The sequence below is a fragment of the Hypomesus nipponensis genome, chromosome 10 (genome assembly GCF_054491055.1).
Source record: "Hypomesus nipponensis isolate SF chromosome 10, ASM5449105v1, whole genome shotgun sequence".
NCBI lineage: Eukaryota > Metazoa > Chordata > Actinopteri > Osmeriformes > Osmeridae > Hypomesus > Hypomesus nipponensis.
In genome coordinates, this window is record NC_140370.1 from 16,616,027 (window position 1) to 16,631,584 (window position 15,558).

The following is a 15,558-nucleotide window of genomic DNA, read 5'->3' on the forward strand; positions in this document are numbered from 1 at the left end:
ACCCCCCAAAAAAACTCCCAGAGAGAAAATTCAACCCAGTCTGGCCCTCAACACCCCCAGGGTGTCTCACGTGACACAGAGAGCTGCTCTGTCACACCAGAGGGGAGCCTGTTCTGTCTGTGGAGCGTCTCTGGAGGTGCCCCGGTGTTCAGAGAAGAGCGACGCGTGACTGAGTCTACCTTTAAGGGCTGTGTTTCCTGTTCTGTCCCAGACCTGCCAGAACGCCACGCTAACAGACAGGGTAACCTGCTAATCATCCCTAAACATTCTGCTGACCTTCTCCTCTCCTGTTGGGAGAGAGGAGTGGTAGTGTGTGTGTGAGAGAGTGTGTGAGTGAGAGAGATAGAAAGAGAGAGGACAACTGAAATTTGTGATGTATTTTGATAAGTTGGAAGCTTGCTCAAAATTGACAATACTATTCATTCAATAGCTTCAGGATAGTAAAGCACAGTTGTAATGGATGCAAGCTAGCTTTCTATCCAAAATAACCATGACCCTTTTTCTATTTAGACAATTAACTGTTCGTTTTCGCTAGGTTACCTGAATAGCAGGTTTGACAATGTTTTTCAATTTACATGACTTTTTCTAATATTTATCTTTTCTCATAACGTAACTATTTATTATTAGTATGTTTGTTTTTTTACTTAAATCCAGGAAATATAATGTTTCTTTTTAGTTTGGTACAATCCAACTGTAATTTAACCCATTTAATCACCTGTTTTCACTGTACTGTAAATTATGTGGTGCAAGTTTGTTATTGGCTCATCTCTTATTGACACTGTCCAATCAGAAAGCCTCCCCATCACCCTGGTAACCCACCACTAATCAATCAATGAGTCTCTATTTAGATCCTTTGTAGATTGAGTGTCGGGCAGGTTTGGCTGAATGGGACATTTCTAAAGACTGCTTGATTGTATTTGAATTTAAAACTATCTTGAATGTTGCCCAGCAACAGCGGTGATGAGTTTTGTGACTCTCAGCTCTGGTTCTTCTGATATTTGATTGGCTATCATCTCTTGATATTTGATTGGTCCATTTCCCCTCTTTTTTGGTGTTCCTATGACTTTGTGTCCAGCTGTGGTGTTCCGTTCTTAATAAAGCTAAGAAAACAAATGAACAATTAAGTTTCCTGTCAGGTACATTTTATAAAATGTCCAACGTGTCTCTTGACAATGAATGTCAAATGTTTATATTGGACTTGTCCTGCTTCCTGGATAACGCTGTGCTGGAGACACAGGAGGAGACCTGGAGCACAGTGAGCTGGAGACACAGGAGGAAACCTGGAGCACAGTGAGCTGGAGACACAGGAGGAAACCTGGAGCACAGTGAGCTGGAGACACAGGAGGAGACCTGGAGCACAGTGAGCTGGAGACACAGGAGGAGATCTGGAGCACAGTGAGCTGGAGACACAGGAGGAGATCTGGAGCACAGTGAGCTGGAGACACAGGAGGAGACCTGGTGCACAGTGAGCTGGAGACACAGGAGGAGATCTGGAGCACAGTGAGCTGGAGTCACAAGAGGAAACCTGGAGCACAGTGAGCTGGAGACACAGGAGGAGACCTGGAGCACAGTGAGCTGGAGACACAGGAGGAGACCTGGAGCACAGTGAGCTGGAGACACAGGAGGAGACCTGGAGCACAGTGAGCTGGAGACAGTCTTAACGGGAGGAGACCTGCAGCACAGGCTTCCATCCTGTCTGATGTGGAGAGTATTTACGCGTCAGTTTAACCTGAAGTCATTCTGCCCTGAAGTCTGAACCTTCTGAAGTCAGTCTGCCCTGAAGTCTGAAGTCAGTCTGCCATGAAGTCATTTTGCCCTGAAGTCTGAAGTCAGTCTGCCATGAAGTCATTTTGCCCTGAAGTCTGAAGTCAGTCTGAAATTCTCATATCTTTCACTCTGAAAACAATCAAGGTATTCTCACACACACACACAGACCTTCTGTCAACACTTTATTCAGGACGCAAACGAACCATGTCATCTCTGGCCCAGATTCATCACCTCCGTGACAGGAAGAACAAAGGTCACTGGGGCACTGGCGGCCCACGGGATACGGTGACATCATCAGCGCTCTGACTGGTGTGCCTGGAGAGGAGCATGTGTGTGACGGGACTGAGGAGAGCTGACACAGGCGTCTCCAACCCTGGTCCTCGTGCTCCCCTGCCCTGCATGTTCTAGATCAGGTCTCCAACCCTGGTCCTGGACAGCTACCTGCCTGTAGGTTTTTGCTCCGAACGCACTCATTTGACCTGATTCTACACTAGATACCTGATCCACTAGCTAACTATTAGAATCAGGTGTGCTAAATTAGTGTTGGAACTAAAACCTTGAGATGTTTACCTGCTCCAACACACCTGACTCAAATGAATGCTCGTCACCAGGCTTCTGCTGAGCTCGATACCGACCTCACCTGAATCAGGTGTGTTGGAGCAGGGAAACATTCTAGAACATGCCGGGCAGGGGGGCACAAGGACCAGGGTTGAAGACCACTGAGCTGCAAGCTCAAGTATGTGGTAGGACTCAGTCCTCTGGTCCAGGTCGACAAACGGAAGGATGGTCTCTACAGACGACACACACACACAGCAACACAGGACGGCTGTTTTCAAACATCCTTTAATAGAGTTCACATATAAAAGTCTAGTGGAGTCACAAACACCTATCCTATAATGCTTTTCACCCCATTCCCCAGTCTCCCAGCAACCCCATCACCTATAACAACCCTGGTAAACTTCCAGCCCCCCCCCCCCCCCCCAAAAAAAAAGTTCTGATTTAAATATCACTATAGTAACCACCCAATCTCGTAACACTAAATCGTACACACAGCCAAATGCAAAGGCACACCACTGTAATAACCAAACACTCGAGACACACACCGAGAACACTCATCCCTTATCTCATCCGGTGACATGCTCTCTCCTCTCTCTGACCTGCGTGTTGTGAAACCGGAGCTGTTATCTGTCTTATCTTCTGTGATGGGCTCCACATCAAGAGCGATTACAGGACAGGTTGTCTGGCCCTCACCGTCAGCCTGGATCAAGGAGTGGTGCAGGGATTGGAGAATGAAGAAGTGAATTCCTAACAGAGCAGGAGTATTTACAGTCTGAGTATATAACTAATCGAATCACTTATATCCATCTGTGTGTGTGTGTTCATGCTCAAAGGACATAGTCCTACAGCATGTGTTATATGCTTCCTGTGTGTGTGTGTGTGTCATACAGTCTGTGTGAGTCCTGAACCGTGAGCCAGGTCAGAGTCCCACTTCACAAGGCTTTGTGTGTGTGTGTGTGTGTGTTTGTGAGTGTGTGAGAGAGACAGACTGCTCACGTCCACAAACAGCGACTATCTAGGTCCAACAGTCCGGGGAGTGTCACAGCTCATATTGACGCGCAGGGCTGAGATATTTCACACACACACACAGAGTAACCACAGAAGAAGTGGAGCTAGTTCTTCTTCTTGTCCTTGTTGCTCTGGCCCCTGGGCACCTGCTTCATGAAGAAGGCGGGGCGTGCGTGGCAGCGCAGTGCCAGGAGGGCGGGGCCGGCCAGGAACACCAGGTTGAGGAGCAGGACCTCCCAGCGCTTGTCTGTGGGCATCCGGTATGTAAACGGAGTCCGGGAATGGAGGGACCCCCCGATGTGACACCACTGAGTCTTTATTCACAGAAAACACACCTTAGACACACACCACATACACAGTGTTTGTGATGCCTGGGAATAATAATAGTTCATTGAACTGAATTGCGGCGTTACCTGGGCGATGGCCCCAGCGAAGAAGAGAGTCCAATCCAGCATCCAGGTGCATCCTGGGGCTTGTAGTCCGTACAGGCTGACAGCCAGGAGAGGCAGAGCATAGAACAGCTGCACCATCATCTGCACACACACAGACGTGGGTATGACCCCTGGTCTGACCTCTGGTTTGACCCCCTAGTGTGACCCCTGGTTGCCTGGCTGACCTACCGTGAGGCGAGGGAAGCCTACAGGGTCTTTGAGGCAGGGCTCGTACTGGTAAACATAGTTGAAGCAGGCATCCATTGCGCAATCCAGCACCACCTGGGGAGGGAGGGAAGGAGAGGTCAGGGAGAGAGACAGAGAGAGAGACAGAGAGAGAGACAGAGAGAGAGACACGGAGACAGAGAGAGACAGAGACAGACAGAGACAGAGACAGACAGAGAGAGAGAGAGAGAGAGAGAGAGAGAGAGAGAGAGAGAGAGAGACAGACAGACAGACAGACAGACAGACAGACAGACAGACAGACAGAGACAGACAGAGAGACAGAGAGACAGAGAGACAGAGAGACAGAGACAGACAGAGAGAGAGAGAGAGAGAGAGAGAGAGAGAGAGACAGACAGACAGACAGAGACAGACAGACAGACAGACAGAGAGAGAGACACGGAGACAGAGAGAGACAGAGACAGACAGAGAGAGAGAGAGAGACAGACAGAGAGAGAGATGTGCTGGTTCCTACCATGCCCCTGAACACACACAGCCCCATGCAGGCCAGCAGGCCCAGGGAGAGCAGAAGGTCGGTGGGCCGTGAGAGCAGACCTTTCTTCTGCACAGCCTCCACCTACAGGCACACCACATTGCAGCCACTCAAAACAACATCCAGGTACGTATGGGAGCACTCACAAACACAGAGACAAACAGGAACATCGCCTCAACGACATAAATGTCATCTTTGATACCCTAACAAAACGTGGTTCAGCCTAGCCAGAACATGAAAGCAGCAGCGGTGGTTGGACCTGAGGGGAGGAGGGGGGGGGGGGTACAAATCACTGTCCCTTCCTCACCTTGTCGGCAGGGATGATTGACAGGTCTCTGGGCCTATTGAACAGCAGGAAGGCCGCCCAGATGGGCAGCAACAGGAAGGGCGTGTTCCTCCAGAAGGCGGGACGAATGTTGGAACCATATTTACCTGCACGTATCACACAAGCATGAACGTACTTGTCTTTGGTAAGATTAAGTACTATTAAATTCTGCTCTGTTTTAGCAGTAGCATTATGGCACTAGTGGTCTATACAGTACGGTGTGCGTCTCTCACCAATAATCACTCCTGGAACAAAGATGATCTGGTGGGCTATGGAAGACCCCACCCACAACAGCCCCAGGTTCCGATACGACTTCCTGTACAAACAGGAAACATAAAACCCTCAACAGGCATCTTCACGGCAAATCCGGAAGATAGAATCGCAAACTAAACAGTGAGAATAGAGCATGAGATCATCCTGTACAGGAGCACGAGCGTGAGAAGCTTACCCTCGGAACATGCGGCCAATCATGGTGAGCAGAAGCAGGAAGTGGACCACGCCCTCCCAGTAACACATCATCACCGCATAGGCTGTGCTCAGATGGGGCTCCCCCTAGGAACCAATCAGAGAATGGGCTCAAACAAGGTAACAATCAGAGAATGGGCTCAAACAAGGTAACAATCAGAGAATGGGCTCAAACAAGGTAACAATCAGAGAATGGGCTCAAACAAGGTAACCAATCAGAGAGTGAAACACATGGTGGGTTAGCTATTCATGACCAATGGGTTCTCACCAATAGATGGCATGATTTTATCTATATTCTATTCAGCTCTTTTCTTTCCTAAGCACCCTATTAAAGATACTGACCTTCTTGACATAGAATGTCATGAAGCCTGAGATGTATCCATCCTGCTCCAGGGCGTTAGTGAGGCCCACAAGGCAGGTGAAGCAGAATAGGGCAAATACTGGACACACGGACACACACTTTTACGCCATTTGTCATCATCATTTTGACACTTCTAAAGACCAAAAGCTGTCGCTGAGGAGTGTTTGTTAACAAGCACGTGTGTGTGTGTGTGTGTGTGTGTGTGTCGTGTATTTACCGTAATATAAAGGGTCAACATTCTTCTTGCGTCTGACCGATAGAAACACCAACAGTTGCACAGTCCCCAGCACCACCGCCCCCAGCCCGAGTAACGGCAGGGCGCTAACGGACACCACACAGGTTAACACACGCGATCATGTTCATGAAAGTAAATCATATACATATAAAAGCTGGTTATTACCGCTGGCGCATATGAACTTACTCTTGGATCGCGGGGACGTTGTTGATGGTGTAGAGTACCCCCGGAGCAAACAAGGAGAGGAGGAACACGCACACTTCAACCGGGATCTCCATTAGGAATTAGACTCAAAGAGGATTGATGAGTCTCAGTGTCGCGCGCGTGAGCAGCACTTCATTCAAAACTGTCGAAAAAGTTTCCTAAATCCCCCGGAGAGAAAACGGGATCCGGTCAATTAGAATTCACGTCTTCTTGACCAGTTGTCGCCAAGGATACACTGGTTCGTGTTGCGTGTGGCTCGCGTCTTTACTCTTGGCCTCGTGTCGGAAAGGCTGCGCACGGAGATGAGATCCTTCAAAACAACAATTCAGTATCTTAATAGATTAGGCAATGTCCACCTACAACCCGGGTCGGTGTAGATCATTGCGCTACTTTTGCTGTTTCGTGTCGGTTTCAAAGTTCAGCGGGCGAGATTGCGCTGATTGCCTTACACGCTCTCCTAAGGACACCTGCAACAAATCGGCGTTTCCTAAGCTTGACAGCCACGTTTACCTGTGATATGTGTTGGTTTTACTTTGGCACGTTTAACGCAGCCAGCAACAAACCACCTGACTACTTTAATTCATATAACTTCAACAGCACTTGAAGCATTTTAAGTCTGTACTGTACACACCGCAGTCTATAGGACAGTATGTCTGAAACCTTTACATAAAACATAAGCACGCATCGCCACCTTGTGGTCCAGCAATTAACTGACAAAATTATTTGAAATTTTTTTCCCTCACGTTAAATGTTACTGATCTGAAGTGTCGGATCTTTCAGTCTATGTTACTTTACCTTGTCTGTCTTACAATTACGACTAACACAAAAACAGGGATCTCAAAGCAGCATCGATGACCGCGTTTCAGTATTCTTCTTCGATTGTAATATCAAACACGGATTTGAGGGTATTTATAGTTTGAATTTCTCTTTGACACATTCCAACACAAGTTTTGATCATCTCTAAGCTCTTATTCAAACAAAGTAGGTGATCTGTGACCCCTGGCCTTCTCTCTGAGGTCACCAGATGTGCCCCTGGGTCTCTGCGTCGGTGTACTTGACACTCAGGGGTCAGAGTGACGATCAGGGGACAGAGTGACGATCAGGGGACAGAGTGACGATCAGGGGACAGAGTGACGATCAGGGGACAGAGTGACGATCAGGGGACAGAGTGACGATCAGGGGACAGAGTGACGATCAGGGGACAGAGTGACGATCAGGGGACAGAGTGACCCCTGGCCCTGTTTTCGTAGGTCTCTGCGTCACTGTGCTTGACGCACAGGGAACAGAGTGACCTGACTCAGATTAGATGGTTTTCCTTCCTCCTCTTGTCTTCATCTGGTCCAGATTACACTCAGGATTATACATCTGAGAGGCCATTCAGACTGGGACAGAGATTATGTCGTCGGACAGGGTCTCCTGTCCGACTAAATATATTCTAGTTCTATAGTAGAGACACTGTAGGAAAGTGTTTGTATTTGTCAGAGTAAGTCTGTGTTGTGCCTGACTGTGACCAGAGGGTGTTGATGACTCAGATCAGCTATATCATGCCATCGTTATGTTTTGGTGTTTTGTATTTTTCAGAGTTGGGGGGAGTCTTGAAAACTCTATTGCACCACTAACGTGATATTAAAGTAATCCAGTCTATCGTTGCTCAAGACATAAATAATAATATGCAAGTGTTCCGACATTGAACTTTTCTTTTGTTTACTCGTTAGGTAAAGGTGAGGAAGTGGACTCACAGGGTTCCTACAAACAACATTGTGAGGAAAGGGCTCGTTATATAAAACCATCTCAGGCAACAGTTTATAAGGCTTTACTGTTACGTGTTTGTATTTACTTCCTAAAGAAAAAGGTGCTGTAAAGATAATTACAGCCCTCTGGAACGAGGTGCCAGATGGAATCATTTACAAGCTCCGGAATGTGCCATTTGGAACCTGAAACGTTCCTTTAGAATCGAATAAAGAGTTCCACCTGGAACGTTTATTTCAGGTGATTGTTGTTTGTGGCACCTTTTCTGCAAGGATGTAAATAAGTAAACAAGTAGTGTAAAGATGTAGAGATGACAGGGTAGGTGAAGGAGAGTAAATGATTAGAGGAGGACAAACTGTTTGAAAGCCTACATGCAGTGCAGTGTCGGTGGGGGTCGAAATCGCTGTGTGATTAAACTCATGTTGAGGGAGAGAGGAGATGGTTCATCCTCTTAGTTACAGAGAGAGACATATGAGAGGATTACCTAGCTATTGCTACACAGATTCATAACCAGGAGTGCGAGATAGAGAGAGGGAGGGAAAGATTGGTAGAAAGAGAGGGGAAGATGAAGAGAGAGGAAGGAGGGACTGAGAAAAAGAGAGAGGGAGAGAGTGTGATTGAAAGAGAAGGAGTGAGCGAGAGAAAGAGAGAGTGATAGAAAGAGAGAGGTGGAAAAAGAGAAGGGGAGGGGCAGAGAGAATAGGGAGCAGCAAGAGAGAGAGAGGAAGACCAGTAAAAAGGAGAGAGGGAGGAAAAGAGAGAGGGAGGAAAAGAGAGAGAGAGGGAGGCGGCCTACACATAGTCTGCATGAGAGGAGGGCGGGCAAGCGAGCGGGTAGGGCAGGGCTGGAACAGGTAAACGATTCAATCACGGGGTTAGAAAACTCTTAATCCTTCTATACCCAGACACTCTGCCCACAACTACTAGGACACAGCACACACAGCACACGCTCTCTCACACACACACAGCGGTACACTTCGTATCTGAGACAGCTACACCTCCGCCAGATCGCCAGAATGCTGCATCCTATCATGATCTTCATCGTGACCTTCAACACGACCATGACCATCCTCTACTGGGGCTTCATGCTGGGCGGAGCTGCCGCTAGGAGCATGGCGGAGGTGAATGACAAGCCCTCCGTCAACCCCGCCTAGAGAGCCCCCCGGGACGGCCCCCGCCCGCCCGCCTGCCTGCCCACCTGCCGGGCGGTGTGTCTGCACTCTCACCTGTAGAGCCTGCCGTCTGGGGCCCAGAGTGTTGCTGCTGCACCCACATCAAAGCTTTTTGTAGGTTTTTGTTTTGTACAGTATTTTTTGGTGTGTTTTATTTTTATTTATTTTTTTATTTGATATTCATTTGTCAGTTTTGAGAGTTTTCGGATTCCATCGTTATTTCCTGTTTTGCTGTGTATTTTTTTGGGGGGGGAAATCAACATCTGAAGCGAATCTGGAAATCGAGTGACAGGTACTGCTTTTTCTCTTCCTGGCTGTGTTGGTCTGTGTTTGAGGGGTAGGAGTGGAGCCATGCTGTTAAAGATACAGGCTGAACATCCTTTCATCAATGTTAACATTTGTTTTAAGTTTACTTGGGTCTTTATTTCCTCAGGGGGTAAGGCAGTTCAGCAGATCTGCTTAGGGTGGGGTAGTTATGGTCTCTAAGCTGCTGAAATATAAGCTGTCTTAAGATTTCACCTGAGGTCACAGTTTTGCTGGCTTAGCTCGATGGAGTTTAATCATGACTCTTAGAAGTGGTGTCCAGCCGTTTGGTTTCAGTGTAGGTGCTGTGAACTACTTATTGGAGTCTGTTGTGGAGACTAGATACCTGTGTTTTTATCCAAAATACCCCCATCCCCTCCCCGCCCCCCCACACACACACCTCTACTACACACACACACTGCTACTACACACACACACACACACCGCTCCTAATCCCCAATCGCCCCTCCCTTAGCCAGGTGGGTTGGTTTAGCCGTCTGTAGCAGCTGTGATGATGTCACCTAAATCTGAAGGGTTACCTGCCAGCACCCACAAGGAGGAAGGCTGACAAGCACTTAGGCTCAGAGAAGAAAAACACCACGATCATCTAGCGTTCCTCAATCCCTTCTTCCATCTCTTACCCTAGCCTCCCTCCTTCTCTTCCTCCCCCACCCCTCCACCTCTCCACCTCCTCCCCTCCCTCCCACCTCCTTTCCCTCAACTCCCCCGACCGTCAGGCCTCATCATGGCTCTTCACCCCCTCATGATCTTCATCGTCTCCTTCACCATCTTCATGAGCATCGTCGAGTGGACCTGGATCTTGGGGCAGATCCTCCGAGTTGAGGACCCCCCCACGGATGATGCCGCCCCAGTCTAGACGATTTCTGCCCGCCCTCGCAGCCTACGGCGCAGTCCCTTTACCGTTTTTGCACGACCGGGAAGCGAGCGAGAGAACTGTCACCCTGTGGAAGTTCTTTTCCCTGTGTGGGATTCTCTAGAACTATGGGACGTAGAGCTTCTAGACGCTTGGTTAACGACAGCGTAGTCGAGGAACAGCTTTTTATTGGACCAGGTAAGAGAGCGGTGGTGGGTCTAGATTTAGATTAGTTTTCACCTGGGGTGGTAAGGGGGGGGGTTGGAGTGTGGTAAGGGGGCATGGAGGGACAGGGGGAGCCGACACAGCCATAAACTATGATGACATTGAATTATTGGCATTAAATAATGCCAATAATGAAAAATATATATATTATTGATTGAAATGTGCTATAGTGTTACAACCTGACTTGGATAAGTAAACACACTATTTGCACGTCAGTTTCGATAAAAGCCTGTGCAACAGTAATGCAAAAATCTTGATCTGCATCTGCATGCAGTATATTACACCTTACAGACTCAGCTTTCATCCATAACCAGCTCAGTATCCATGGGTACGAGACAACCAGACTGACCTGCACCGAAAGCAGATCAGCCTGGATCATAAGGAGAGGCTGCAGTGTAGGGCCTGTGTGTGTGTGTGTGTGTGTGAGTGAGTGAGTCCAGGACAGGAGGACACTAAGCCTCTTTGGAGTAATGATTCATCTCTATACTCTCTCATAAGTAATCCACAGAATCTCTCTCACCCCTCTCTCTCTCTCTCTCTCTCTCTCTCTCTCTCTCTCTCTCTCTCTCTCTCTCTCTCTCTCTCTCTCTCTCTCCCTCTCTCTCCCTCTCTCTCTCTCTCTCTCTCTCTCTCTCTCCCTCTCTCCCTCCCCCACTTACTCTCTTTGTCTCTCTCTCTGTTCTTTCCTCTCTCTTTCTAATCCTATCAAATATCTCCTTTCTCCATCTCTTTTTTCTCACTCTCTCTCTTCTCTCCTACGTCACAACAAGACACATTTCTTTCACCAGGAAATTAATACAAGGATTGTGAGACCGTGTGGTTGGGTTGAGTTTGGGTCCTTGACCGTCCCGACGCACGTTTGCCGTCAGGGTCCTTGTGTGAGGTGAACTACATCTGTCAGTCTTGTCCTTGCTCTTATGTTGGAGACTTAATGGTGTTTAGACTTCCATGGAGTCCATGGTGATTCTTCAAAGAACAAAACCGCTCTCATACTTCCGACACTGTCATTCCGGAATCTCTAGATTCATTCCATCCAGCCCGTTCTGGAATCCCACCATCCAATCCATTGTGGAATCCTTTAACCCATCTTTCATCCTCATATTCTATTCTGTTAGAGGGAGAAGTGACTACAATGCTAAGTGACCGCTCCTCTCTCTCTCTCTCTCTCTCTCTCTCTCTCTCTCTCTCTCTCTCTCTCTCTCTCTCTCTCTCTCTCTCTCTCTCTCTCTCTCTCTCTCTCTCTCTCTCTCTCTCTCTCTCTCTCTCTCTCTCTCTCTCTCTCTCACCGTGCTTTCTGTATGAAGCAGACACAGCTCTGCTCTCAGTAGATGGATCTCCGTCCGAGAACGAAGCCTCGTCTGAGTTCATCAGCATCACACGCCAGTATTGAACCTCGTCAAAGACTCCATATCAATACTGAATCTTTACACTGACAAAGACTGTAATTACAGCACCAGGGTTCCGTAACATGTACCTGGTGGTTGGTTTGGCCTCTCCATAACAATAACTGTCGCTGCCCAGAAGGAGAAAACAAACACACCACACGTCTCCAGCACTGCGGTCGCCTTAACCATGGAAACGCCGACCTCCGGGTCTGTCGGCCTGGCGTGGAACTTCACCCGCCTGACCTTTGAACCCCGCCGCCTTCTCCAGGCGTCCGTGGTCCGGCGGGGTCAGGCGGAGGGGGAGGAGCCGTACTTTGTGGACTATGTCCCTCCGGCACGCGACGCCATCGTGCTCCCACGCCACGTGGTCTACATCCTGGTGGCCGTGATCCTGGTGGTCGTGGCGATGTACGCTATTGTGGGTCACCTGATCAAGGACCTGATGCATGACTTCGCAGGTAACTGCGGTAACCCCGTGGGGGGGGGGGGGGGGGTCTTTGTTGTCCCGGGTATCTCTGTGAGGTGAAAAAACGTCCGTCGTCCGACCCTATTTCTGGTATCTCTGTCCTTCATTTTGTGTCTCTGTGGTTGATCAAGAGACTTGTCCTCCATCTTGTCTCTCTTGTCGTGATCGTGATCGTGCTCCACCGCCAGTCTGACAGCCGTGTTGTGACAGTAAGGTGAACCATTAGCTCACACCTCGTCACTCGTCAAACTCTGCGTCAACAAAACCATTGTTCTCATTGTGTTCTTTCTATTTTCCTCCCTCTGTTCCTCTCCCTCCATCCTTGTCATTCTTTCTCTGCCTCTCTCCTCCTTTACTTTCCCTCCTTCTTCTCCCTCTCTTCCTTCTCCCCTTCCCTCCCTCCTTCTCAGACTGGATCCTAGGCCCCAAACCAGAGGCGTTGGACTCGGAGCGAGGGCTCCTGCAGGAGGACCAGCGGAGCGTTTACGACGACCAGATGTGGGCGGAGAAGCGGAGTGTGGAGACGGAGGAGGAGAGAGAGGGGCTGCTCCCGGGGTACTGCCACCTCCCCGGCGCCCCCCCTTTACGCAGTGCCATCTCAGCGTTCCCTAGCAACAAGAGGCCGTCCAATCAGAACGTGACCTTCTCTTTCTCCCTGACCCCTTACATTACCTCGGTCTAGGGTCCTTGACCTCAGATGACCCCAGATTAGGGTCCTCGACCTTAGCTGACCCCAGATTAGGGTCCTTGACACCACCTCGGTCTGTCGCTGTGTTTCTCAGAGCTTCCAGCTAGAAGGTTCTGTGTGGTAGGGAATTCACAGACAGCTTCTGTATTTTTTATACAGCCAATTTAGCGTTTCAAAACTCCAATTTTAACATTCAGTGGGTTAAGTTCATTAAGGCCGATCTCTCCTCTGAGATGACCCCTGCAGTTTACTTCCTGAAATGCAACCCCCCCCCCCCACACACACACAGCCAGACCCAAATAAATAAAGGATCTGACTCCCTGACAATGTTTTGTAATTTGTGTTAACCTAGCTTATTCTATGCGCAAAATAACACCACCTCACTGCAGTTCCTGAGCTATGGGTAGGACGTTTTCACGGAAAACAAAATTACTATTTCACTGACTGTCTCCAATCAGACAGGTAATTGAATGATTATTCAAACTAATAGGATCTGACAGGTTAGTGTTTGGCTCTCTAAACGCCCTGTTCACAGCTGCTTATTACCCAGAATGCTCTCTTCTCTACAACACCATGACCAAGGTTTGGTGAATGAACAAGCAGTAAAGTTAACAGAACACTATGTCGTTTTTTTTTTCCTTGGATTTATTTGATCTATTTTCTTATGTAGATTTAGCTTTGAACCTAGGAGACACACAAGGGTATGTGCACACACACTATTACACAGCCAATGATTTGTTAGCTGCTAACTACACAGATAGACTCCTCTCCACCATGCACTGATTGGCTAGCTACTGTGGTGGAGATGTTATTGAATTGTTGAACTGTGATTAAACATTTGAGATGTAGCACTCTGGTATTCTTTAGTTTGATTATCATGCCTGGTAGGTGACATGAAGCTGCTTTACGATGTGACCACAAACATAGACTGTTCCTTGATTCTCTCCTCCGAAATACTGTAGAGCCATGCACTTCAGACCCAGGGTCTGCTGCTGTGAGTTTGTCATTATTTGCATGTCCTTTTGGATAAAAGTATCTGATAAATGAGTGAACTGTAAAGCATTGATAAACAGTCAACGTTTTTTTCAAAAAATAAATTTGATCCTAATCATCAATGTTAGCCACAACAGCTATGTGCATCACAACTCTTAGCTTGTGTGTGTCTGAAACTGTAGAAAACAACATCTGTACCCCATTACATGACTAGTGTTGTTGTAATGTGTCCCTCAAGTAAACGTGCATTTAGTTTCCTGTTATGTCAGTGACCTGGGTCCCAGTAAAGGAGTGTACCATCCTCACCTGTGTGTGTGTCTGATTCATCCGCTTAGCCTGATCCTGATTAGCAGACCCCTTGGCCAGACAGGTACAGCTGATTAGCAGACCCCTTGGCCAGACAGGTACAGCTGATTAGCAGACCCCTTGGCCAGACAGGTACAGCTGATTAGCAGACCCCTTGGCCAGACAGGTACAGCTGATTAGCAGACCCCTTGGCCAGACAGGTACAGCTGATTAGCAGACCCCTTGGCCAGACAAGTGTGCTGGAGGTCACCTCTCATCTGAAGATGACGAGTTTATAATCAGTCAGCTGGGAAGTGAGCAATCTGTCCTGACTAGCCCTGACTGAGAGTGGAGAGACAGACAGGCAGAACAAGCCCTGACTGAGAGTGGAGAGAGACAGACAGGCAGAACTAGACCTGACTGAGAGTGGAGAGAGACAGACAGGCAGAACTAGACCGGACTGAGAGTGGAGAGAGACAGACAGGCAGAACTAGCCCTGACTGAGAGTGGAGAGAGACAGACAGGCAGAACTAGACCTGACTGAGAGTGGAGAGAGACAAACAGGCAGAACTAGCCCTGACTGAGAGTGGAGAGAGACAGACAGGCAGAACTAGACCTGACTGAGAGTGGAGAGAGACAGACAGGCAGAACTAGCCCTGACTGAGAGTGGAGAGAGACAGACAGGCATAGACACAGACAAGCAGAGAGACAGACAGTATTGAGATAGTATAAAATGTACACACTTTATGTAACTATGGCGACATCTAGTGACTACTTGAGAACATCACAACTCATCTACAGACCTTGTTCACGCCCACACATCCGCGAGGCATACCCACACTTAGCACATCACTGCGGGCTACTGGGTGTTAGACGTGCCGTCCTGATGCTCCACAACAGAAGCTTATAACCACAAATAACTAGTCGTATGAAATGTGTGTGACAAGTATATCACACAATATTTCTAGAAATTCAGATATAGAATTGTTGATTTCTAAAGATTTAAATTAAACTGTGTATGTTGTCCTTTCCCCTCTGTAGCAGACCTTCCAGTAATGTCATCAATATTGGCAACTCATAAGTGCATAAATATAAACAGTCTGAACACAAAACCGTCATATCGATAGCAAGCAAGGGATTAGGGTTATTTAATCAAGCCCTCTCTACAGGAAAAATAGCCTGATGTTTGTAAATTCCCTTTCCCTGTACTACTCGGTATATGGTGGGATCATTGACTGGGTGGGGGTGTATGTGGAGGACAATACGCCACCGCAGCAACGCAGCCTCATTTTCAAGGCGCGCATCTTCTCACGTACCTCCAGACACGCAGGCATGGTCGTAGAATCCGC

General features: G+C 48.2%; 2 protein-coding genes across 2 annotated transcripts; one reads left to right on the forward strand and one right to left on the reverse strand.

Annotated features, from left to right (window-relative positions):
- Nucleotides 1-2,594: 2,594 nt before the first annotated feature.
- Nucleotides 2,595-6,601, reverse strand: tm6sf2a (transmembrane 6 superfamily member 2a). The gene is made up of 10 exons (XM_084707965.1): nt 6,052-6,601; nt 5,848-5,951; nt 5,612-5,709; nt 5,253-5,356; nt 5,038-5,120; nt 4,787-4,911; nt 4,462-4,563; nt 3,954-4,046; nt 3,747-3,866; nt 2,595-3,647 (listed from the first exon to the last, which is right to left on the reverse strand). Exons 1-10 carry the CDS (start codon nt 6,141-6,143, stop codon nt 3,438-3,440), a joined length of 1,131 nt encoding a protein of 376 aa, XP_084564091.1. The 5' UTR covers nt 6,144-6,601; the 3' UTR covers nt 2,595-3,437.
- Nucleotides 6,602-11,964: 5,363 nt separating this feature from the next.
- Nucleotides 11,965-12,925, forward strand: LOC146272012 (uncharacterized). Its single transcript, XM_084706622.1, has 2 exons — nt 11,965-12,235; nt 12,654-12,925. The coding sequence occupies exons 1-2, from the start codon at nt 11,965-11,967 to the stop codon at nt 12,923-12,925; spliced, it is 543 nt and encodes a 180-aa protein (XP_084562748.1).
- Nucleotides 12,926-15,558: the final 2,633 nt, after the last annotated feature.

Coding starts and splice junctions, on each gene's coding strand:
- tm6sf2a (XM_084707965.1), bottom strand. CDS start 6,143: ATGGAGATCCCGGTTGAAGTGTGCGTGTTCCTCCTCTCCTTGTTTGCT. Junction 5,952..6,051: donor AACGTCCCCGCGATCCAAGA/GTAAGTTCATAT, acceptor GGTGTCCGTTAG/CGCCCTGCCGTTACTCGGGC. Junction 5,357..5,611: donor TGACATTCTATGTCAAGAAG/GTCAGTATCTTT, acceptor ATTGGTTCCTAG/GGGGAGCCCCATCTGAGCAC.
- LOC146272012 (XM_084706622.1), top strand. CDS start 11,965: ATGGAAACGCCGACCTCCGGGTCTGTCGGCCTGGCGTGGAACTTCACC. Junction 12,236..12,653: donor CCTGATGCATGACTTCGCAG/GTAACTGCGGTA, acceptor CCTCCTTCTCAG/ACTGGATCCTAGGCCCCAAA.